This window comes from Hippocampus guttulatus, chromosome 2, assembly GCF_054856545.1.
Source record: "Hippocampus guttulatus isolate MCC_2025c chromosome 2, RoL_Hgut_1.0, whole genome shotgun sequence".
NCBI lineage: Eukaryota > Metazoa > Chordata > Actinopteri > Syngnathiformes > Syngnathidae > Hippocampus > Hippocampus guttulatus.
The window spans coordinates 7145994-7173409 of record NC_141262.1 but is presented as its reverse complement, the minus strand read 5'-3'; the positions used below and the strand labels follow the sequence as shown (position 1 = coordinate 7173409).

The window sequence follows — 27416 nt, the reverse complement described above, 5'->3', positions numbered from 1 at the left end:
TGAGCAGATTGTGAGGGGGAAAAAATTCTTAACAAATCCCACACCAAAGGACAATTGCTCAGGATAATCTTTTTGAGACACCTGACAGTTGGGGCCTTTATTGACCAGAATGAGGAAATGATCAAATTAGCATTTTGCGTGTACCACACCCACACTTAAGTCTTCTTACACTTCTTTTAGCTGTAGCAGGCTCAGGTTGTCGAAGAATCATTCAATTGGTTGTTATTAAAATATAGATATATTGCACTTAATTGAACGGTGTACATTGAAACTGTAACATTTATTTTGTGAATGCAAACACTTTGCTTTTCTTCTTTCTACCCACAATCTTGCTGCTGTAGACTGTAAATTTCCCCAGTGTGGGACAAATAAAGGATATCTTATCTTATCTCAATGTATGTGAGTGTGTGTGTGACATCTCTCTCTCTTTCTATACAGTATATATATATATACACACACATATATATTCCTTCTCTTCTTTCTTTCTTTCTTCTTTTTATATATATTCTTTTCATATGTATATATATATATATATATATATATATATATATATATATATATATATATATATATACAGTATATACTGTATATATACACAGTATATCTACATATATATATAGTATAGTGCCCTGCGATTGGCTGGCAACCGATTCAGGGTGTCCCCCGCCTACTGCCCGAAGACAGCTGGGATAGGCTCCAGCACCCCCCGCGACCCTAGTGAGGATCAAGCGGTTCGGAAAATGGATGGATGGATATATAGTATATATATACACATACACACACAAACACATGCATACACACACATACATAAACACCCGTGCTGCAAGAAGGAGCGGTACCGGCGCTCGTTCCTGCCGACTTTTATTTTATTTTATTAAAATTCATTTTTACTTATATACTTTTTGTTCTTCTACTTCTCCCTTTCATTATTTTTGCTGCTGTAAATTGGGAATTTCTCCATTGTGAGACAAGTAAAGGTTTTCTTATCCTATCATATATATATATATATATATATATATATATATATATATCCATCCATCCATCCATTTTCCGAACCGCTTGATCCTCACTAGGGTCGCGGGGGGTGCTGGAGCCTATCCCAGCCGTCTTCGGGCAGTAGGCGGGGGACACCCTGAATCAGTTGCCAGCCAATCGCAGGGCACACAGAGACGAACAACCATTCACGCCCACACTCACACCTAGGGACAATTTAGAGCGTCCAATCAGCCTGCCACGCATGGTTTTGGAATGTGGGAGGAAACCGGAGCACCCGGAGAAAACCCACGCAGGCCCGGGGAGAACATGCAAACTCCACACAGGGAGGCCGGAGCTGGAATTGAACCCGGTACCTCGGCACTGTGAAGCCGACGTGCTAACCACTGGACTACCGGGCTGCCCTATATATATATATATATATATATATATACATATATACATATATATATATATACACACACACATATATATTCCTTCTCTTCTTTCTTTCTTCTTTTTATATATATTCTTTTCATATGTATATATATATATATATATATATATATATATATATATATATATATATATATATATATATATATATATATATATACAGTATATACTGTATATATACACAGTATATCTATATATATATATATATAGTATATATATATACACACACACACAAACACATGCATACATATATATATATATATATAGGGCAGCCCGGTATATATATATATATATATATATAGAGAGAGAGAGAGAGAGAGAGAGAGAGAAATTGAAGGGTCTCCCCCCTGCAGCCAAACCGTCCTTTATTGCGGCAACCCCTTATCAATACCACTTGCAGTCGAACAAAAACACATTTCCACCCTCCACAAATGGATCCTTACAAGGTAGAATGTTCTAGAAAGTGCATGGCACAGAATTTCGGCGGCCAATAAAGTTGGGGGTTTCTTGCGTGTTTCACTGCAGAGGGCAACGACTTCCCAGGGAATAGTCATCATCACCCTCAGGTCAATGTCTAAACTTTCCCATACATCAAAATATATTGTAATTTACTCCATTTGAAATTCCTCCAGAGATCTGGCGCTGGCTTGGAGCCGCAGTGGCTGCCAAAACCAATAATGTCTCATAGACATGACCTCCATTGTAAAGCTCTGAGATGAAATGTAATACGTTTTGAATTTTTTTTGGAAGCAGTGATGTTTTTGCTCTTCTATTTTTTATTTTTTTAACGCAAGCAGTATTTTTTAAAAATAACTTCGGACGTCCACCTCTGGACAATACTCATGTCCATATTGTATTACCTGATGAAGCACAGGGGCTCTTTCTTTTTTTTTTTTCCCTTGCAAAAAGTGAAACAAAGACATTCATCTAAAACCCACTGCATTGTCAAGCAAAGGGTTTATAATAATTAAGAACAGCATTTGCAGTTATTTTATTTTTTTAACTACATTCAATATTTAACGTGTCTGTGACTGTCTGTGTCCTATGTGTTGTGTTATTTTTGTTATTTTGACTTCAAAAATGGCGCCGCGTGAGTGGCTGCCTTTCCAGCAGCTCCTATATTTTGTTGTTCTACTTCTTCCTTTCATAACTTTGCTGCTGTGAATCGGGAATTTCTCCATTGCCAGACTAATAAAGTTTTCTTATCTTATCTTATTTTTTAAGTAATTGCATCTGCTAATTTATTTATGCATTTCAAATTCAGCTGTTATTTTATTAATGCAGCTTAACATAAGCCATTAGAACCTCACACTTGGGAGCAGGGGGGGAGAGGGGGTAAACTCATTATTTTAATGCTTTTTTTTTTGTACATGAAGGATTAAGGTAAATGTACATTAAAACAGGAAGTAGAGCAAAAGTAAAACGCATTGCCAATGCAATTAGCACAGTGACAAGTGATGTTGAATTATTATTGTTTTCGTCACTGTGCACCTGGTGTCCAGCATAAAAAAAACAATCACAGTAAGCCATTGACTCTGTTCTGGCATGTTTTTTTTTCCAAATATATTTTTTTATGCTAAGAATTTGCAGAGAGGTTGCCGCAGGAGCCCTTTCTTGTTACTTCTCTTTAAACCGCCTCATTTACCACTTTCACGTCTGCCGTTCTGAACATAACATGATAACAAATAATAAGAGAGAACAATGTGGCTGCCTTGTCACGGCAACAGTTTCAATTTTACTTGTGCAGACGGAGCATCTTTGATTCCAGCTGAAAGGGGAGCACAATGACTTGTGTTTATCCTTTTTTTCTCAGTGCTCGGCTCCCCGACTGTCTGACTCCCACGTCATCTCCGATTCCTGCTCAGGTGGCTCAATGAAACAATGTAGAGTGAGGCTTCTTATTAAGACAACTTGGACAAAGACAAAGACAGCACATGGTGAGGACGGTGCGGATCATGTACTGAATTAGGATAATGTAGAAAAAATTCAAGAAAGATGACAATGTGGGGGGTGGGGGGGGGGGCACGCCAGGAAAGAAAATGACTAAAAGATGAAAGACTCCAAACTGGACAAAGACATGATAAAAGGCAACAATGACACACACACACACATACACACGCACACACACCTAAAACAACAACAAACAAAAAACACGGTGGACCACGATACAAATTAAGATAATGGGGAAAAGGCAAAGTAAAGACAATGTGTAGCAAATAACAAGGTTGAGGAGGAGCCGATGGCAAAAGAGATTGTGGAAGAAGAACAACACATGGGTAAAAACAAAGAAAAAAAACGAGTTAACTGATAGCAGTTGTGCAGTGCATTTGAACCATCAAGGTACTCACCTCATTCACCCATTGATGAAAAGAACATACACTATTGACTGTGAAAAAGTCTTGAGGTGTCAGTAGCTTTGTATTTCTTTATGGATCTTTTTAGGAACATTCATTTTGACATTATGAATCAGCAAATGGCGGTGTCATGATTCAGTTTAGGGACCAACAGGTGGCACTGTAGGGCTCCCCCGGCAGCTGCACACCTGTTGGCCATTTGCTAATTAAGGCTTTAAAAGGACTCCCAGCCCGAACACTCAGTGTCGGGTCGTTGTTGCTTTTTGCTACTGTCATGTGTGTTGCTGTTGCTTCTTGCTACTGTCATGTGTGTTGCTGTTTGCTCTTAGTTTCTGTCATGTTTAGTTCATTGTTATGTTTTAGCTTTAGTCATGGTTTTTGTTTGATACTTTGGACTTTGTTTGTTTTGGATGTAGTTTTCTTTGTTTTAAATACAATTCTTCAAATACACCCTGCTCCTCCCTCCTGCCTGCTTTTTGGGGTCCACCACCACCTCGCTACGTGACAGGTGGGGGGCAGATACATTTCATTTTTGTTATAGCAGTGTACTAAATGAGGAAGACAATGGTGAGAATCAGTAGAAGCGAGTTTGGGTATTCATGTATTTTATAACTGAGTAAATAAATTACTTTTCTCCATGTTCAAGATAGAAAGTAAAACATAAAATCAAGTGACAAACATTTCTCATTAGGCTGCAGTTTTTCAATATAATTAAACCTTGTGTAAAACCTGACACAAATTATCCATGCGAGACGAGGCAGATTCGCTCAAACAATAACCCCAAGGAAAAGGTTGTCGACAATTCACAACCACTATTCTCTCGATAAAGAGTGCACTTGCAGTCATCCATCTATATGCTAAGAAGTCAATCCTCTTCCAAAGCATGTTAAGGCTGTCGTGTAAGGACAATGAGGGCTGCCGAGATAGATGTTTGCTATCTTTCAGAAGTGTCTGACGATCATATATCATTTATTTACTCGACTGGTGAATAAACACTGCAGTGAAATATTACCAATATGATGGTGACGATGATACAGTGGGTAGCGAGGAACCTGGCTCATTGTTTCAACACACTGAACGCAAGCTTGCGGATGTCGTCAAATCTAAGTAGAATGAGCATGCATCCATATTCTAGATAGCGAGCAGGGGTTTGAATGAAACAAGTCCGGCATACAATATGCACAGGTTTTGATCAATTTCCAAATCTGGCTGGGTTTTGACTTGTTTGTCTGCTTCCCACTTTACTTGCCCCCGACCCTGATCCATTCATGGCACAACAGCTCCCTCTATGACAGACACTGCTGCTGCCTGACTAAAGGAGCACTTGGACCACAACTGTTTGACACACTTCTCCTGTCCACATGATTCTCTTCATTTCTGTGTGCACCTGTCACTCGAGTTAAGAGGATGAGCTCAGCTAAATCAACCAAGTTTGGCAATACCTGTACATTTCTTGCCATCACCTTGAGAACAGGTAGACAAAGATCCAGAAATATTCTGTGCTCACTATAATGCCTATCCCCTGTGGTCAAAATATTATGCCCTACCTCGTTTTCAAGAAGCTTGTTTCGCTGAGAGCCACATGAGTACAATACACATGTCAGCCAGTCCAGTGTTTTCTTTTTCTACTTCCTGAGATCGATAGGGGACAACAACAAGTGGAATTAGGACAATTATTTCTGTTTGCTGAAAAAAAATTGCAAAGGCTGTGTCCAAACAGTTTTTCTTGCAGTCTTGAATAAAGACACTTTCAGCTATTCGCAGGGCGACTGCGCCAGTTTCAATTTTCCACTTCCTGAGATGAGCAAGACATACAGTAGCAACAATGTGCAGTAGTACTACAGTGAGAAATCCCTCCATCAGCCTCTGTTTGATTTCCACCATCCATCGCAGATCGTCTGCATTTTCCAAATACATTTCTGTGATCCCTGTGAAATCATGCCCATTCTTGTGATTGCGGAACTAATGAAGAGACATCTTTCAGTTGGTCGGTCGGTCGCACCGGTTTCATCGACATGAGCAGATGAAATGAATCACAATGCCCCAGAAGTGGTGCATGGTGGGGACAGGAAGGTAACTTTCAATGGGTTCACTGACTGGAAGAGGCAAAACAAGGCGTTTGGCAGTGGCAGCCGGAATGCATTATGAATTATTTAATCGAAGGCGAGTCTTCAATCTAAATGTTGCAACGGTATGTCGTGCCATCACCTATCCCATGATGCGTTCAGTGTAGCAAAGTGACGGGGCTATGAGTGTCACGCTGACAGATGACTTCGAGCCGAAGCGACCCCACAACAGTGAGTGCAAATATACTGTATCACATTAACTTTCAAAAAGCATCAATCTAAGGTGAGTGCCGCGTGGTAGCCAATATTTAGCTTTTTGGGCTAGGAGGATGACAGTGTAATTGCCACTCACATATTCATGTTCCACCTGCAAACATCCTGTGATCGTGAGTGTGGCTCCAGATTTTCTTTATTTCTGATGGAATTAAGATGGATCATTTTCAAATAGCTTTGCATTTGCCACAACAAATGCAAAATCACCCTACAAAATGGCAACATAGGGTAGTTTACAAGAAGATGACAATTTTCTACATTATTTTTCGACATTGGGGATGGCTGTAGTAATTGAATCATCAATCATTACGAATTGAGTGAGTGTGTGAAACTGATTGGTGATGAATTGCTTTTTGAAGTAATTGAGGCAAAATGGACGACGGCATTTTATGTAGTCCTGCCACTTGGACGAAACATCTGGTTCTAAAAATAAGTAACACATTTGTTGAGCAGAGAGTCCCTACCGGTTTTATTTCTGCTTGATGTTATGCCTCGACCAACATAAAAGTGGCTAAATTTGGACCTATCGTACCCCCAGTTGCACCCCCCCCCTCCTAAAATAAAATGAATAACAGATGTGGAGAGATTAATATCCTTTCACAGCGATAAAAGGTCAGATCAATTCTTACAGCGAGCATATTTGTCTTCATTTAGGAAGCAGACTTCATTCGACACAAAAACCTGTTCAGAGACGTATGACTATAACATACTGTATGTATTAATAGGAGCACAATCAAGCAGTGGTGAGACCAGAGCACAGATCTTTTGGGCTCGAAGATGAAGTAAAATGAAAATCATGCCTCTTTTGACTTGTAGAGGGCACACAAAAGAAAAATATACTTTTTTATTTAAATGACAATTGGTCATTTAACTCCATGGTGCTCAAAAATGAGGGTGAATGTGGGGCTAGCCACGAAACTAGGCATTCAAATTATTTTTTTGTGAGTGCTCTCAGAACAACTTTCGCAGATTAAAACTAGTTTCATTAATTTGCTAACTCGCCTTGCCAATCAATTCAGGGGAATTCACCAAAACACCCGGACTCTCAGTGATGATGCACAATATTTTGAAAATGCCTTGCACTTTAACATTGCTGTGAATGTCTCCAAAACACCGCCCGGCTAAATGTCGCTTTTGAAGCTACACCTGTATTCATACATGTCTTTACAAATGGAGGCGGATGGACACAAATAGGGCAATTGAAACAATTAGTCCATTTGTTCAGGTGCTACAGGGCAGAGCATTTGAGAAAGAGAACAGCAAAAGACAAACAACACTGGGGGTGTTTGTACAGTAATCATGTAGCCCAAAGGAGCCTTATCCTCTGCTTCCATTTAGACACCATTTAGAAGGGGGGCTTTTAGCTCGCAGCCAAATGGCCTATTGTACGATTCAACAGCTCTAGGCTTGGCTGTCTAAGCCATCATTGCAAACATAGTATTATTCTCCAAATGTAGGTCACCCCACCAAAAGAAATAAAAAATCTGCACCTTCGAAGTACCAGTAGTATGTTGGTAAGATATATCTTGAGGCAGAATTATTATCCAAAACGATTTAGGTGGATGAAGAGACAGTTCTCTTGCAGGGGAATTTCTTCTGGCTACAATGCTTCTCAGGGAGATGGAATTCCAACTGCTGGTTGTAAATGTAGGATAGACTTTAGTTTCACCAAACTAATGTTTACATGTCTGAACATGCTAGTCAAAAGATAACGTGGAAATACTGTATATCAAGCAAGTCGAGTGAATTCATTACTCGGTTTAAGCTAGTTGTAAATCACGTTGTAAGATCTCGCTTGGTCAAATGGCAATTTCAAACTATAAACAAGATGACTTGTCAAGTCACGTAGTTCAGGTCTGTAAATTGGAGTCTTTTAGATCTCTCTTTCCCAAGTGTTTGGCTAGCAAGTCGCAAAGTCCTCAAGCCTGACTTGAGTCAAGTCATACGACTCAAGTCCCCCAACTAAACTAATTAAACAGTGAAAGGTTGCGTGTAACAAATAAGCTCAAAGCATTGAACAGAACTCATTAAAAGTGAAGGATGATGCTCCTCAAGTGTACAGCAAAGGTCGCAAATAATGGGCTTGACATGGAGCATAATACCCACTGCCTGCAATTGCATTGGCAGCCCCGCCTGAGAATGGTCGCTCGCACCATTATGACTTAACACATCAACATTGCCGAATTGCACACACAGAAAAGGTTCCCTGACGATGAACACAGCAGACACCATCAGGGGCTTTATCTCATGGATGCCTGCAACAATCGATTCTATTCCTCCTTACCTCTGCTACAGTTGCTGGGATAAAAACAGACCTTAGTGTGAAGGAGACGGTCTCAGCTGTTGTGCGATGCCGGGTGAAAGAGAGAAAAACAGCTTCGCCAAGACACCACGGTGTTACTGTTAACTGTAAAAGAATGTGCAGGCTGTTGTTTGTATTTAGTCCACCGATAATAGGATCAGGAAATGTAATTTTCTTTATTTATTTCTTTTTTATCACAGCCAAGTTTTTAACATGAGCTGTTGCATGTGACATTGTTTTTAATGATTGGTTATCAAACTGTACATTGCCAAAAGAAACTGTTGTTTGAATTAAAATTGGTTCAACCAAGAAATTCAGTATGGAATGAACTAACACAAATGTGCATGATATTTTCCAGACTATAAACCACATTTTTTTGAACCTTTGAACCCCACGGCAATGAGGGTTTATTTATGAATTGAAATGACCGAACACCTCACAGTCGGCCAATGAGAATGTCCCGAGTCCGTCCTCAAACTGAAGATTCACTAGTTATTTGTGGCGTGAGTGTGCGCGCGGGCTGCCTGAGAAACGCGTAAGTCTGTGTGCATAGCGGTGTGTGGCTGTGTCAGAGCGAATAGAGGGGATATAGTGTACCGTATTTTAACAAACATAAGATGCACAACAGTCTTAGATTTTCTCCAAAATGGGTGGGGCGCTGAATAATGCAAGTCACCTTGTCTATGTCCCGAGTTCCAAAATTTGTAAATGCTGTTGTGTGACTTTGATAACGGGCCCGCTTGACAGACCGATGTTGTGCCGGATACGATGCTTATAAAGAGGAAAGACGGACGTAATGGGACAGCATGCGGACATTAAAGTGGGAAAGGTGAGAGTGAAAGGAGGCACGCCTCCAGTAGGTGCTGATACGTACATTGTGCAAAATAACATTCCGAAAATGGCACCTAAAAAGAGACATGCTTACGAAGCATAGTTTAAACCAGGACCATGGGAATCGAGCATCTATGAGATAATTCAAAATTAAGTAATCCATGGTGCCTCGTGCTTTTGTTTTATGAAACGGCGCCATCTATCCATCCGGGCAAGGACGACCGTGGCGCAGCAACATCTGGAGGATTACAAGGAAAAGCAGGCCACCTTCGCTCCTACTGCAGTAAAAAGTGTAATTAATGTTCTGCGTTACATTAAATAAATGACGCTTTCTTGGAGATTTTAATCCTTTATTCTGCCGCTGTGCCGGCCTCACTGGGCATCCATTACCGACTGTTCTCTCAACCAAACCACAGATTCCTAGATACCTGCTTGGGCTATGGCAAGTGGTGAGGGGAAAACCATACTTTGCATTTTGAAATACAACAAAAAGATGGCCGACAAACACATCCAACCCTACCTTATCACCGAAAAGGCACAAGGTACCGCTCACTTTCAACGTCCCGGTAAACCACACAGTAGCGAAGAAGGGAACCAGCACGCTAGCGAAAACACACAATGGGACGCATAAAGTGGGATTTTACTGTTGTGCTTGGTTACCATGGTATTGCACAGAAACGGCCAAAGTGAATTTGCAGGCGGCATGGGAGCGATGGCTAACACAGGTTTATTAAGATTGGGATGCAGCGCCAAATGAGTTACCCTGCAAATTGTAAATTGATTGTGGATGTTTGGGTTTATGTGTTTGCTCGCACTGTTGTTCGAGCTCAAGGAAAAGCTGGCATCATTTCTGAGGAGCCGTGTCCCTCTGTTTATTGTTTGACTACGGACACCCACCATCGCTGGCTTTGGACATCAGGCGTGAGAGGCTAGCCATGGAGCGTCTCCCAAACACATGACAATTTGGTGCATTTTGGAGTCTGGAAATTATGATATATATATTTTTTTTCTCTGTCCCCGTTTAATTATAATTTGTAATTTAATCTTTAGGTTTGCTATTTTCAGATTCACTATTTGTGGAAAAAAAGAGGAAATATGATGAAAGTAAATGTGTATTTTTTTCAACTTCAAATTCATCAACACTATCGAAACGATGTGTACCAGTCATATATGTTCTTTTTTTTTTCTTGGCAAAATCAGTTGAATATTGAGTGCTCAAATGAGCTCACATGTGATGTCAAAATAAGTGACTCGTAGCAAATGATTTAAAGAGCTATGTTCTTCTTTAGGCTCACAGATGAGTGTGGTCTTGGCAGATCCCAAAAATATGACACTTGTGGTAAATATTGCAATGCAGCAAGTGATTGTCTATAGATAATTAGCAATGCTTGGCACAGTGGCATGCATTGCCTCCAAAAGGAACCAGCAGCAAACTCTCAAGGCGGGGTGCAGTCGTAGGGGCTGGGGGTGGATAAGGTAAAAAGCCAGATGAGGCACGAGCTGCAGGCCATGACTTTAAATTATATATTGATGACAGCCCATGATAAAAAAAAGACCAGATTTAGTATCCAAAATCAATTCCCACCTGCATTGATAAGTGGGGGTTTGTGAAAGCCACCCGGTTTATGACAGCATTAAAGCCACAGACACGTTTTCCCTCACAGTGTGGTCAATAGAAGCAATGAGCGAGCGGAGGTATGGCGTTACGAACACAGGCACTTTACAGCCAATGATCTGGTGCCTGTGTGGGTAAATGACATGTCTGGCAAGACGCTTGTGGCAAGCTACGATTGGCACTAAAGAGCCAGGTTTTTCACGATGAGATTGCTTCAACAGACATCACACATTTCATCAACATTCTTAATTGAAAAATGTACTTGCATTCGTTCCTCCCACAATTCAAACCAGTTCCAAGACATCCAAACACCTGTCACATGCTCTTATCAAACAGCATGAGGATCAATAATTATATCCGTTTGTAGACTAATTTTCTTGTCTTGTTCAAAGCAAGGGGTCTATTCTCATCCCGCCCCACATACTGCAGGGGCAATGGCTACACAGCTTTTGTTACCACGACAAGTACGGTAAACATGGAGCTATGGGCGGTGGGACACAGCACCCCACCAGTGATGTGACTGTGACGAATTACATTTCTGTCAATACTGTGTTGACCTGTGTATGTGGAAGCATCGAACACAAATACGACCCCCACAAAAGCACCATGACAATGTCACCAAGCAATCAAGAAGGTGCTGCTTTTCAGAAGCCATTTTTTGTTTTGTTTTGCTTGTTCATGCTTGTCTGTGCTTAAAACAAAACCCAGTACAGTCCTAATTTGATAGAGTATTCTTTCACTCCTCTACATCCAGCCTGAAAACGAATGCCACTTACACAAAGCCACCATGAGCTAATTTATACCTTCAGTTATTGGAGTAATGCAATCACAATCATCAACTTTGAAAGGTAATTGACAACATACTTTTAAGCTTTTCTGATTTTTCTACCTCGGGGTTGCAATAGACAACATATGTTCAAGCTTTTCTGTTTTTCTACCTCAGAGTTTTTCCATTCTGTGAATTTTAATTAGCACAGACAAAGCCAGAGAAGTCACTCTTGGCTTATGAAAATAAATCAATAAATAAATAAATAATGAAAAAATTATAAAAATGACACTTGGTGGATTTGAAAATGAAGTGATCCACTGCAAGTATGTTACAAAATGACCATGGTTTAATTAGAAAATGTGTAACTAACAATTACAATAAAAACTAAATACCTATCCACATAATGTCTGACCTGAGCCATCACACAAGCATCACATAAAAGCAAACAAATCAAAAATAGATGGGAGTCAGTCAATATTACAAATTTGTGGGGCTGTTGTCGTAACACTTCAACAGAGCCTTATCTGTAGGAGGCAGGGATCTCCCAGGAGAAAACTAAATTTCCTGCTCATTTGTACAACAATCCTTACAATTATCTGTGTTCTTATCGGAATCTCCTGACAGACAAGCTGGAACAAGTTTTTCCAGGAAGTTATTCATAGTAACTTGCAAACTGTCATGGCAATGAGTACTTTGTTTAAATATTGGAGATCTAAATCTGTTTTGCGAAACAGTATGATGAATGAGTTGTGAAGACGAAAATAGCAGCAGTCGTTCAATAAGCGGCAAGCAAAGCAATCATCACTTGATCACTTGGTCCTCTCCGTACGTAGGCGTCTTTCCTTTTTCTCTGCACCAATATCAACAATCTTGTGAAGGAGGCAACAGTTGATGCATATAATCAAAGTCAAGTACTCAAAAATTCTTTCTTAGGACGGACATTCTCATGTACATTCTTACGAAGACCATACGGTGTTTCCAAGTGAAGTTGTTGGACATATACTGGTATTAATAGTTTGCGGAAGTTTTGGGTGGGGAGGGGGGGGGGCTTCAAGGAGCAGGGCCGGCCTCCCAACAGCCTGGTTGATGAATCTCTCTCCTGCTATAGTTGATCCGATTTGGCTATCTCCTCCCATATGGCGGGGGACCGAGGGTGCTATTTGAGGAATGGGAAGAGGGATCACACTGCAGCAGGTTGCTTTTCAGACAAGGCAGGTGTTGTAAATGTTCAAGAGGGAGGGGAGTGAGCCACCACTTATCTTCCGTGAGCATGTTCCCAATGTAGGGCAGCGTTGGACTGCGGTTGGCAACAGCAGATTTGATTAAATAGGTGGGAATGCAGTGTACAAGTCGTGGCTCAGCAGGGTGATGGTAAAGCCTGCACAATGGACCTGCATGCTTTGCATGCTAGCCAATGATCAGGTACTGCGGGATTCTTACTTGCGGTGGATAGAGAATCGGTCGTGGATATTCTGATTCATTCAGGTCAGGTTCATTGGAGGGAAATTATGTAACACGATTAAAAAAAAAAAACAGTTAACGATCAATTGCACATGGGTTCGAGGACAGTATTTGGTCTTCCTAAAATAAATACATCAATAATTAGTCCTGTGTCCTTTTTACTCTTTTTAAGATGGACCACAAATGAAGTACCGAGAGGTTGTGGAAGAAACACATATGACTGATCCACCATGAAGCGAGGGAAGGAAAAAGAAATGAAAGCAAGAGCATTCTGGAAGTCATCACTCATCCGGAGCTGGTGGAAGCTAGACAGGTCGGTTTCCTAATATTCCTCATGACAGACTGTCCTTTTCCACTGCTGACCTCTCCAATCCTTCTCTATTACTACTTCCAGGGACCAGGGACGAGTATCCCTTAGACGGCCGGTGAGGAAATTGTTTCCATTTCCAGCCATGGCTGTGAGGCTACAATGACTAATGGTTGTGTGGACTTGAAGCACAAGTGACAGACAAACTGGGAAGGATAGGAAGAGGTGAACATTTGAACTTCATTTTCACTGTCATACCATGCATTTTCAATATGGTTAGGTTAAGAATAAGGTGTAGACATATAAATACTGATTTTATGATAAAACATTGTCCTGATTCATTCAGTAGTGGTGTTCCCCATGGACAGGCGTTTTGGACCCAACTAGATTAAACTGATCCTCACAAGCAACAATGTTCAGTTAAAAAAAAAAAAAAAAAAAAAAAAATGATGTCACCACAAACGCGCAGTGCAATTATATGTTCATTACGGTTTGATGAGTAATTGTAATTCTTTTCATTTAACCAAACAGAAGCAAGGTGCAAGATGTTTCATCACCTTAACAAAATCTAGGTCACTTCTTTCGATTTATGATTTTCAATCATGTGATTAATGTTATCTATAGAATTAAATATGTTCTTTAAAAAAAAAATCTAAAGCACATACATTACCATATGCAGGTGCTCAAAAATCAACCAACTTTAAATCTGAACCCATTAAACGCAATATCAGAACATAGCATGCGAAACTGAAGGTTCTTTCTTTTTTTTTCTTTTCTTTTTTTTTCAATGAAAATGTTCAATACTGCGGAATCACGAGCAGTGCTATTTTTGCCCAAATTAAGCCTTATGCAAGTGAGTCTTTCTGCTTCAGCACAAGAGGAAATCGTCTCAACCCAAGGATCCCTTGCAAGTCCATCGAAACAGAAAGACAAATGATCTCTTCTGCTTTCCTGCTCATCCAGAAAGGCATTTTGTCTAATACAGAGCCAAGTACATCGATGAGTTTAAATAGAAAGCGGGCACCGCTTTATTATGCTGCAGTGCTTTGAAATGAATATGGATAATAGATCTATTCACAACAGTATTAATATTCTCAAAGACCCCCCCTGACCCCCATATTCTCCATTTTCTCTCTCTCCAAGGCACCAAAGTACTTTGCCCTTGGCTATGTCTTATACTAAATAGATTTATGAGAACATTTGTGTCATATTTTCTCTTTTCCCGCATTGTCAAGACAGAGTGTCACTGCGGTACTCAGCACCCAGACTTTGCATTTGCATTGCCGGGCTCATCTCTGGGGTGACGTTAACGAGGCAAATTGGCCAATGACACTTTGCGGAATTGGGCCGCTGATATCAAGGCGGGGTCGCGGTATGAAAATATTGACTCCTATGGTTAACGTCACAGGATTATGGTCTCAATAACCAGCCACGAGGACGGAGAGAGTCAATAAAATGGTAACGACACAATATCTCTTCATCATCATTGGCTATCCACATCGTTCCAAATAGATAAGAACATCAATTTGTACATGAAACCAGATGAGACGGCAGAAACAGGCCTACATTATGAACAACTGTAATACACATGAACTCTCTTGCTAACCAAAACAATAGCACTGAAGGACATGAACAGGCTCAAATGGATGCAAGTCTGGGGCTCTACAGCATGTGCTCAGAATATTAAAGATGATCTTACATCATGCGGAGACAGTGTCTTACAGGCAACCATCTTTGAATGTGAAATGATTCAATGTTCTTGTCATTTTTCTGCTCTTCAGAATCATCATTTTTATTTAGTTTAAAAAAACAAACAAACTCTTTAATATAATTCCAAAAATGTCTCCTAACATATGCAGCTGAAAATAAACAAACAAAAAAAAACATATCTGGCCACTATTTGTGGAAATATGGTATAGTAATAATGATTTTACTGCAGATTAACGCATCCGTGCATGACACCAAGGTAAGAGAAGGTGGTCATTTAATCATGCGCAAAGAGTGGCATAGATAATTATGACATTCCCTCCAAAAAATGTCCCTGTACTAATGAGTGAAAAGTAGTGGATAACTCCACAAGCTCTGGAGCATTTTCAGCCCACTGACTACATGTGAATCGTTCACATCACATTTAATCGTAACCATCAAAATGTTTGTAACACAAGAAGAGTAGACATCCATCACTTAAGTGGAACCTTGTATTCTCCAGTAACTCAAGATTGGAAAACTCAAATGTTGTCCAAAGATTAAAACAACTCTGAGTTTCAATCGGTTTGAATATAATGACATTTTTATTATTATGGTGCAGAGCTGCTAAAGTTATCCGCTTCTGTCGTCCTTGAATAGTTCCCGAATGGCTTTGGCGTGAATCACTTATTCCAACTGTTTTCTAATTGACTAATTCACTTCAATACATTTTACAAAGCTGATTAACTTGAAAAAAATAATGTGTTGCCGATAGACATGAATGCATGAGGACTATTCAACCCTGCAACACACTCTCAGGCTGCATGAGTCAATTATGTAATCATTTGAAGTAGATGAAATGAGTAATTATGATGTTTGAATTATTAAATGAGAATGCACATATTTGCCCAAAGCCTAAATGACGGCTGTAATACAAACAACTCCATTTTACTCTATTCCCTGAATAATAGCTGTGATCAAGCCAGACCGAATTAGCTCCAAATAAAGTCACTTTCCTAAAATAGATGCCTTCTTGAAATAGATACCTTGACATCTTATATTTCTTTAAAAGTAAATAGAGATGTGATTAAATGAATTAAAAAATAAATTTTAAAAAATTGAAGTGAAGTACCTCAGTTCTCCGACTATTGTTCACCGGAGCATTCGAGAGGGGGGTCGGCTGATATTGATTATGATCCCAATCATGTGAATTTGCTGCACATTTTTCAATTTTGAGCTGCTCACCAATGATTGTTTAAATAATAAGAGTAATCATTTATTGATTAGAAAAAAGGGAGGAGATGCTACACTGCACACAGGTTGGTTTCTAGTTGGCTGCAGGCTGCAAAGTGTGAGCTCAGGGTGATATATATATATATATATATATATATATATATTTTTTTTTTTTGTGTGTGTGTGTGTGTGTGTGATCAGCAGTGGAAGGCATTGATCGACATTTCCAAGGAAATTGGCCGTTCACGATCCGTGGCCGATGGATCGGAGGACCGTACCATTTATTATCTACCGGTAATTCTATTCACAGAAACTATACCATCTTCACTTGATATAAAATTGTGAAATCATATTATTTCATATACTATACAGTAATACCAAAGACATGTTTATCAAAACAAAGGCCTCCCCCCAAACAGACGATTGTAACATACCTTTGCTGGCACTCTCCACATGCTCCAGTTCTTCTGGAAACCTCAAAATGTCTGGGTATGCCTCATCACATTTCTCAGCCAAAAAATGAAGCAGTGTTGTGTTCTGACTGATCGATTTGGTATCTCGCAGCTACAAAAGAAAAAGAAAACATATATACATATTATTTCCAATGTTTATATTCAAGCAACTAGAGCATACAGAGGTTTAAGCAGCTTAGTGACTGGAGGGCAAAGCACACGTGCTGACTGCTTTGAGGAATCCAAAACACAATTATATTTTCCAAAATGTATTTCTAAAAGATGATCTGAGGTGGGACAGTGAAAGCAGAAGCGTAGGGAGCTGCATAGAATGGAGTCTTTAACCGCACAGTTCACAACTGAGGTTTGAAGTATTTCAAAAGAGATGGATACCTGTAGTGTGGTACCGCTTTACAGTGATACCGTCCACAGAGGTACGTATTGACTTTTCAATCGTCGGCTGCCTTCCACTTTCTAAGTCCCCAACGTGTTTTTCATTTTCTTACGTATTTGTGTTGTGTTTTCAAGGAATGTTTGGTGTAGTGTTGTTCAATAGGAAACAAAGTAAGATATCAATAAATAAATAATAGATGATGCAAAGTCAATTTGAAGGTCTGCTGCCAAGATGAATAAAGTAGGATGACAATGAACGACCAGATTTGACCCGAGTAAGACTCTCTCTCTCTCTCTCTCTCTCTCTCTCTATATATATATATATATATATACATACAGTATATATATATATATATATATATATATATATTACAGCTGTCAGACGATTAAAATATTTAATCTAATTAGAAATGAACTGTCATAATTAACTCAAATTTACTAAAAAATAATTGTGATTACTCACACATTTTTGATCGTTTCTGAATTTCCTTTTATATTTTGTTGTCCTATTTTTCCCCATTTTAATGCTCTCATCAACATGGAATCATGAATCAGGTTTTTATGTGCAAAATGCAAATATTTACTGAAATAACAATTTCAATTTTCAATTTTACATGAACATTTTTCACTTGGAGCAGTTATTGACACATAATCTCTCACACAATATCACTGTCCATCAACAACGGTGAAAAAAATATTTTGTCACACAACAGCTGCTTTAACATCTCTTTTTATGGAATCAAAACAGAGCAATATAACTGCATTATTTTTGCTAGGTCGCTACCACTGCACCGCTGAACTTTCATTGTCATGTGACCGCCTCAGCGCACCGTCACTGTCAGACGAACACAGAGAAGCTCCGCCCGCTCTATTTATATGGACACGGAACACTGTAACCTTCCACACAAAATAGTTCCAAACAAGTAACAATCGCGTCAGTGGCTGTATCATACCTGTATGATACAGGTAACTTTGGTCTCATCAGTGGAGCAATCTGGCAACTTTTTAAAAGTAAACTTTCCATTCATAAACTCTTTAAGTATCCGCTTTCGGTGTCTCGCGCTGCCGTGGCTGGCAAAACAAACGTGCGTGGACCTATGCAGCGCGCTTGTTGTTTTGTTTCTGGTCTATTTATCGAGCAACGTAACATCCGCTGTGACGTGTGCCGCGTTAATCTCGCAAGAAAAAATGTAATCCCGTTAAAATTCATTTAAATTAATGCCAATAAAAATGCGCTAAACTGACAGCTCTAATATATATATATATATATATATATATATATATATATATACATACACACACACACATATATAGATGATTCTACCAAAACATCTGTGCGGAGTATAGACTGGAAACCCCAAGGTCAAAATGGGAAACACCTCCGAAAGTGGTGGAGAATGACAGAGCGAAGATCCTGTGGGACTTCCAGATCCAGACTGACAAGATGGTAATGGCGAACCAACCAGATATCGTGATCATAGATAAAGGGCAGAGGAAAGCCGTTGTAGTGGATGTAGCGGTCCCAAGTGATGGAAACATCAGAAAGAAGGAACACGAGAAACTTGAGGAATACCAAAGGCTCAGAGAGGAGCTGGAGAGAGCCTGGAAGGTAAAGGTGACAGTCGTGCCTCCCGCATTCCAAAAAACATGCATGGCAGGCTGACTGAACACTCTAAATTGTCCATAGGCGTGAGTGTGAGCATGGGTGATTGTTTGTCTATGTGTGCCCTGCGAATGGCTAGCAACCAGTTCAGGTTTCCCCCGCCGACTGCCCGAAGACAGCTGGAATAGGCTCCAATGCAGCCCACGACCCTTGTGAGGATAAGCGGATCAGAAAATGCACACGTTTTATACCCTTTAAAAAAAATGAAAATCACTTTACAGCCATTACAGCATAAAGTAAATTTTCAGGAAAAGACTAAAATGTTGTACCATTTTTCTCGTGTACTCTTGCTGAACACATTGTGTCAGTAGAAACTCTGTCTTCACACACAGATACCAGACTCAGTACATCCATGCGCAGAAAACAAGTTATGCCACAATCATCCCCCGCCGTAATTGCCAAGCTGCTCCAATGGCATGCTGGGGGAAGCTAATTAGCGCCACACAGCACTTTGTTCTCATACTGAAAGTATCCATGCTGCAGACAGCCAGAGTTGGATTTGCCAACACATGTGCACCTGGCCATGTGCACAACATGAACAGCCACAGCAACAACAACCCACACAGACACACAAAATTCAGCCAATTACATGTCACCAGCGAAACGCCCTCACACATCAACATAGAATTTTTGTCATGTGAGGATCAATCATCTGCTCATTTCATGGGCTTTGAATTTTAATGTGTTTATTGTCACACTGAAAGCTGCCATTATTGCACTAAACCATCTTATTTATTACAGTAAACTCATCTTCATGTATGCAATTAATAAATAATGTAATTGTGGGTTGCCACACTAATACGATAATTCTGTGTCAAACTAAGTGATAATATCCGGATGATGTTGGGTTTTTTTGTTATTTGTGGTGGATGCACATCAAATAAATGCCTGTGGTGAGTAGAGAAAAAAAAAGGGCTGGTAAGTCTTCATGGATCTTACTGTTCAAGACTTAACTGTGGAGCTGATCTCAATGCAGCTGCTCACCCAAACAACAGCACCAATATATCATATTTTGGTCAATTTGGCTTCTTTAATGGCTACACTTCAAGGAGACTCTGGCATGTGATCCCTCCATAATATTTCCCGTTTGTGTATGCATCAATTGTATGTATCATGGCAGGGGAGGACGATGATGGTCGAGATGCACTCACTTTTGTGCATTTCTTTCAAGGACACTAAGTGTTTAATCCTGCCTCCATAAAAAGCCCCTCTAAAATGCATCTTTTCTACGTGCCGCTGATGCTGGATGGCCTTTATAATGGGGCACCTGGTTAGTGTGTATAATTCCAATTCTTAAACTAATCTGCTCATATTGTGGGGAAATTATGCATCTGGGACCCACAGAATATTTTGAAGAGGGATATGCATGCATGATAATAGCTTGCAGGAAGTGGTAATCAAGACACTTTCACATGTACAGCACAGTGACGAGCAATTAACCTTCAATATCAATGTAGGAATGAAAAATGTAAGTCACGATCAAAATAGAACTGTTTTCACCTGAATTTACAATATCAAGCGACTCGAAAATTTGATTTTTGTTGTTTTTTTTTCCCCTCGCAAACTTCAACGTAATGAACTTTGTTCTTGCCTTATTATATTGTTTTCCTGCAAAACACCAACCTCGCTCTGCTAGAATGAACACTTTTGGTCTCAAAAGTATCTATGTATTGTCAGCAGGATTGCAAAATTGTGACTTTTTTTTACTGGATGTCATTCATGGAAAATAACATTTATATTGGAATATCACTTTATAGTCATACATTTGTGACTCATAATAATTGTCATAGATTATTAGACTTAATCCTTGTAAAAGCTCCAATTTAATGTCTTAGTTTATGGTCTTTAAAATGCATTTTCGGCTTTCGACTCAGCATGAGATTCTGCATTGTTTTTGTGTAATTAATTCATTGTCTTAACTGTATTTGTTTTTACATGTCAGATTTTTACCTTCTGTACAGCGCTTTGCATGCAGCCGTGGGTCCGTTTAAAGTGCTTTACAAATGAAGCGTAAATTAATGAGTATGGAAAGTAAATTAGACTTTCATGGCATCCTCTTGGACAAATACTATTTTTTTCCCTTGAGATTTGACTTTGATTTTGGAAAAAAAAAAGAACACATGGTCAATTGTGGCATTTACCTTGTAATATTTCCACTTTATTCTTGCACTCTCTTTTCCACTTTTTTTCCTTCAACTTTTTGCCTACTTTTCAGTGTGGCCCCAAAAGTGCCCGATCATGAGCAAAACATAATTTTTTAACAGGACAGACAGACAGACGGGCTTAAAGTCTGTTCTGCTTCGACTTGAATTGAACGCAAATCTGTTCCACGTCTTTATTTATTAAGCGGCGCTGGCAAATTGTTATTTAATGTTGGTTGTTATTCCCTCAGTACGCCAGGGATGTTTTTGAGTAATCGAGCAGATGTTTTCATTCATTCAGCCAATATGTGGCATGCAGCCTCTGTTCTGTTCATCATTAGCATGCTTATTTCGATGGTTCATAGATGTCTTTTTTTTTTAACCATGGAAATCTGACATTGTTGAACAATGTGATGATAACCATTTACTCACCTTTTAAACAGTGCTGAGAAGTAGTATTGAACAGACATGTCACCACACTGTCTCCACTGATGAGGCACGAGTGGGCGTTCAAAATGTGATCAGGCTCACTCCGCAGAGATTCGTGCGTCCTTGGGAGAGGTGTTCGCACGCGTGTGTATGCCTGCGGGTGTGCGCGCATGTGCGTGTGTGTGCGTGAGCGCAACTCATCCCCATCATCAACCTCTTCCTCCCTGACGATCCTATTCGGTACCCCAGAACTGCCACCCAGGGGTCAATTCATCTGATTGACTCAAGTGAGAAACAAGACTTTTTTTTTTTTTGGGGGGGGGGGGGTTGTTCCTTCTCTTGTTCATCAATAATTGGCCAATCAGCCCCCTGGGGCCTTCACCAGGCTCTACACTGAACTGATTCAGGGCATGCCTAAACTGCTTGCTCAATGTGGAAATTCACCTTTGTACAGTATGTTTCACACGGTGTAAATGCCCTTCTCAAACAATGTCAAGTAATCATTTTAACGGTGGAATGTGTCATCTTAAATATGTTGCTTGTAAGAATGCCAATTTTACCAGCGGTGGGGTATCTTTTAGGTCACGTTAAGTCAATGATGTCCCCTTTAAATAAAAAAAAAAGGTGAGACATTTTACAGTATTTCCCGATTCAAAACCAATTCCAGATATAAAAATAAAAGGTTTCTGATGTTCTCCTGCCAAAATGTATAAAAACAAAAAATAAGTTCAACACTCCGATCATCTATTTACCAACCTTTCTGACCCTTTGGTCAACTATTCATTTATTTATTTGGTAAGTAATTCAGCTCCATTCTACCTGAGACTTCAGAAGACTCTGAGACTCCCTTCAAAAATGTCCACCCCTCCACATCCAGAGGCAGTTCCTGCTTGAGCAAGGCAACCACTGGCTAATATCACCAGGCTTCTTTCATGGGTGGGAGGGGGTGTTATGGATTTTTACATGACAGAGCTTCCTTGTAAGTCCATTTAGTTCAGATAAAGTGAGAGCATAACAATGGGATTTGCCAAACTCCAGTGTGACTTTAAGGATGATTTTCACTGTGCAGTGACTTTGCCCGCCTTGGTCAGCAGCGGAAAAGTCGCCCTTTGCTCACTTTGAATGAAAGATCTCCGAAATCACAGCACACACTCACGCACATGAGGACAACCTAGACTCTAATTCTGTAACGTGACACTCACCAGGCTACAACTTAAAGAAGACCTGCAAAATCTAATATGATATATTTGAGATCTTTTCATATTTTACACAAAAGCTGGATAAAGTTAAACATGCTCATTTTACACACGTGGGAGGATATGTTTATCCTTCTTTTTTCCATTAGCAGGTTAATCCCGGTTTCACTGTTGACACATGGGCGGTGCCATTACGATTTGGGGAATTGACCCTCCCATGGACCCTCCCATGGATCAAACTGTAAAACCACATCAAAGTTAAAGTGCATACATTCAACATGCATCTCACCTTGCAGAGGAAGTTAACATTGAAACCGAATGTTTGAGCATTCCTGGAGCCGGCGTTCATGTAGTTGCCGACCACCAGCACCAATTCCAGCAGCTTCCTGAAGCCTTCGCTCTTCTTCACCTCCTCGCAGGCGAAGGTCACATTCATGATGTCGGGCCGGATGTTGTTCACCTGCTCCTCGAATGTCAGCTTGAAAAGGATGCTGTTGAGACGCGGCCGCAGGAGCTTGACCGAACTCATCTGAGGGACGCACGTCAGACACTCATCAACACATGAAACAGCAAAATGACTGTTAGGTGTCAATAATACAATACAAACTTAATTGGTTTTCGATGTGGAAATGTTACTTTTTTCTGATTATGTCAAAATCACTCGATAGTGACTCTTCGAAAGTCGACACACCGCAAGGAAGAGTGTTGTCAACAACACTGGCAAATGTATAAAATGTGCCGCCAACATCCTGAAAAAGCAAGCCTTTCCCTCCACTTTCAAACGCTGTGGGCGTGCCCAATGAATACACGGAAATGCTCAACAATCAACTGTCAGTTGCACACCTCGATCACAATCCAGAAAAAAAATGAGTTCACCAGTATCTTAATTATACCTACACAATAGCTAGACATTTTTGCCATGAAAAGATATTTCCAAGCCCCACCAACGAGGTCATGCCAGCTTGAAGCCCCGGGCCACACGCTAGCTGTCCAGTAGGACTAAAAAAAAGAATCACTCCCTCTCTGCTCTTCCGGCTTCCTTTTGGTTCACTCAACCCTAACACCTTTCTCTGCTTGTGGCATACACGCACTCACAGGCGACGACGAGGCATTCTAAGGCAAGGCAAGGCAACTTTATGCACAGTATATAGAGAGCTCAATGTGCTTCACACAGCCAAGAGCAAAACACCTAAAAGCACTTACAAATAGACCAACAAAAATACATTGAAACGCAAAGCAAAGAGAGCAAAAGTCACTCATTGAAATGAATAAAACAATATGTATTGATAACATTTAAACACATTTACAAAGAAAAGATGCCAGAATTCGACTGGAATAAAAATTTGCTTTCTGAAATCCCCAAAAGACTGTCTAGTGACATTGCTTATAGAATGTTTAAAATCAAAGGAATGAAAGGAATATAAAAAAAGCAAAAGAGTTTTAAAGTGGATTTAAAAGCATTTATATTCGGGGCTCACTTCACTCCTGTTATTATTCAATTTGAGAGCAGCCTAACAGCTAAATGCCTCTTCACCGTGTTTGCTTTAAAACCTGGGCCCCACTAACTGACCCGAGTCACAACCGGCAAGGGTTTATTTCCCATTAGCATTTCCTTCATGTTCTCAGGACCCAAACCATCTGCTGATTGATGGACCAGGAGCACAACTTTGAAATCTCTTCTCAAGCAGCATACAGGGAAGATCCATTTTCAGGGTGTAGTCTTAGCTAGCTCCAAACTAAACATCGTGATTTTGCATGGTAAATGCTGATAAGCAAACAGAGGCGCTCAAATTATTTTCTAGAGAGGGAGGGGCGACTCACACCGGGTCCCATTCTGAACTGGTGAAAGCTAACTGTCGATCACCACAAATCAGTACTACATAGTTCTCCATCTTTTCACAGATTTTCAGCAATTATCAAACATGTAAAAAGTCCTTGGACATGAATTTCTGAATTCACTTCACGGGGTCTTTAAATTCATTGCATCGGAAAAGGGCTTCACTTTTTTGCATGCTTACTAAGACGGCAGAAGAACATGCAGGAGTTCAAGAGAACTTTCCCAATCTAAGAAAAGCGGTTTCATTAGAGCCATGGCTGAGTCTGGATGAGATATTTGTCAAACACACACACATGACTCCATCAGTTGAACCGATTCCTATACTATAAGCTTTAACGTCTCTTATTTCCCCTGGGAACTAAATAGCTGCAAAGAAGCTTCTTCATCAGCGCCGAGGTATATGATCACAAGACGGGCGAGATCATTTTGGAAAGCTGCCACAACCACCGCTTCATTACACTTCCCTAAAAGACAGAGGCCGACAACTTTCATCGAGTTAGGAGGAGGAAATTAAGGATATGGGAGAGGACCTCGCATGCACCCCTGGGACCAACGTCTTTATTAAAGTGCTTAATGGCACTCTAGCATCTTGGAGAGTTCGGCAATAACGTTGCCCAAACTGGAGAACATACACTTAAGCATGTCCACATACACCATTTATTTTAACATCTTTGAGAGGACACACACTTCGCTACCGGTGGTGGTTTGTTCAAACCAAACGGATGCCTTTGATTGTGCGCATTCTTTAGTTTCTTTTGGCCATCAAAAGAATTTGACTCACCACAATCCCAAACTGCTCCGACTCCACCAGCTCTTCATATTCACTCTTCAGTTCCGCTAGCGCAGTCAGCTCGTTCTGCTCCGGCAGGTTTTTTATCAGATTCTGCGTGCACACACACGCACACACACACACACACACACACACACACACACACACACACACACACACACTCTAAGTGAACATAGAAGTGATTGTTAATGCAAATCTCAATTTCGGTCCATCTCATGCCAAAGACAAGGTTGCGTCTGCTGCATTAAATCAACTTGTTACATTTGACAGCCGTCATTCAACCTGGCTGAACTTGGTGTAGACCGAACAACTACTTAGAACTGTGAATGAAGAAAAGATAGAAGCCAGATGGGCAGAACAGTCCCCTCTGTGCCAAGTATCATATTTTGGTCATCTGAAAAGAAAATGTCATGTGAATTGATTACATTTCAGTTAAATCAAATCCCGTGTCTGCGATTGGCTGGCAAGCAGTTCAGGGTGTCCCCTGCCTATTGATCGAGGACAGCTGGGATAAGGGGTGTTCACACGGCAAGATTTGGTCCGGTGCTACGCCGGGGCTGCCCCAGTAGAGCGTTCACACGTGCAAATTAGCTCCGGCGTAGCCCCGGAAAACAGCTTACACCGGACCAAATTTGATCCACCTCAGGGAGGTGGTTTAAAAATTTGCTCCGGAGCAAATGCTCGTTTGCACCGATGTAAATTTGCACGTGTGAACGCAACTGGGTTAAATTTGCTCCAGAGCAAATGTTTGTGAAGAGTTTACGTACGGCGAGAATGCGTTGCTTTCGTGCTCTGTCGGACTTCCGTCATGTGTTTGTTTAATAACGACACAAGACTTGGCTGGTAACATCTTTCCTTTTGTAGGAGACTGGACTGTCTCGGAGTTGTTTGTGTAGTTTGTTCCTTTGTTGTGTGTTCACAACCCCCCCCCCCCCCCCCCCATATAATTTATTTTGTGATTTCCTCTCTTGATTTTCTGTTTGGCGCATTACGTATTTGCTTTTCTGAGTGTCATTGAAGTCATCGTTGATTTACGTTTTCGGGGGCGGTCACTCTCGAGCAGAAGGCACGGAGACCGAGAAGGAGAAGGACGTGCCTGTCCGGTAGTCGCTTGAGTTGTGTATACGTTTTAAAAAGAACCAACACGACAGCTCATTTGTTTTCTGTCGTTTTGCTCCGCTGCAGAAACTGCCGTGTGAACGCAAGTGGGGCTGCGCCGACGCTGTGCCGGTGCTGACACGCTCAGCGGCTTTGTATGTGTGAATGCTCCACACAATTTGCTGCGGTGCAAAATATATCGCAACAAAATACATCGGTGCAGCGCCGGAGCAAATGTGTGCCGTGTGAACACCCCTATAGTCTCCAGCACGCACTGCAACCCTTGTGAGGATAAAGCGAATCGGAAAATGGATGGATGGATGGATGGAAATCCAGCGTTGCGGTCTCAAGAAAACAGAGCTGGACTGACTTGGTCTCAATGCAGTCTTTACGAAGTTCTAGTTGAGAGTGGTCATGGTTCTTATCCTCACAAACTTCAAAATCATTTACCAGAATATTTGACAGGAAGGGTCTTCATGTCTTCGATTTCTCAGCCTGAGAAAGAAAGACCATCTCCGAAGAGTTTTTTGTGGCTATTTAAGGTACAAGCACACCGATTTTTTTGGCGGCTAATGATGTCATCTATCTTATTCCCCTTGGGGGACTGAGCAGTGTAAAGAGAAGGCAATAAAACGAGACTTTGCACGTCTTCACTGAGACAGAATCGTCATTGCAAATGCTTCTGCTAACGCTCCAATTAGAGCCTTGATAATAAGATTTGTGATCATATCACTAGAAGCATATCCAATTCCCATTTAGAGAAGAAACAATAAATAAATTATTTGAGTGAAATTGATTTGCAATTGATCGAGAAATATAAAGTAATTAAATGATAACAGGCTGCACATTTTGTCTTGTCCCCTACAGGCTTGAGAATAATTTCTACCGTGGATAATACAGAGCTAATGTTTGATAATTACTCATCCAGAATATTCAATTCATACGCCGTACCTGATGAACTGATGGGAAATGCAGTGGGTTTAATATTGAAAGGAAATAGACAAAGTCACGTGAATTGCAAAGATATGCTTGTAATGAAGCCAATATGTACGCAAGTGTGGAGTAATAAGCGCAAGGTAACTTGCTCCTGTG

General features: G+C 40.5%; 1 protein-coding gene across 4 annotated transcripts in view; it reads right to left on the bottom strand.

The window, feature by feature from the left end:
* diaph2 (diaphanous-related formin 2) overlaps positions 1–27416 on the bottom strand; it is a 397003-nt gene that overhangs the window by 128207 nt on the left and 241380 nt on the right. For all 4 annotated transcript variants that reach the window (XM_086133318.1, XM_086133344.1, XM_086133327.1 and 1 more), the window contains 3 exons: positions 25218–25319; positions 22889–23128; positions 16760–16889 (listed from right to left, as the gene is read on the bottom strand). In XM_086133318.1, coding sequence (XP_085989444.1) covers positions 16760–16889; positions 22889–23128; positions 25218–25319 — 472 coding nt within the window. The remainder of the gene's footprint in view (positions 1–16759; positions 16890–22888; positions 23129–25217; positions 25320–27416) is intronic.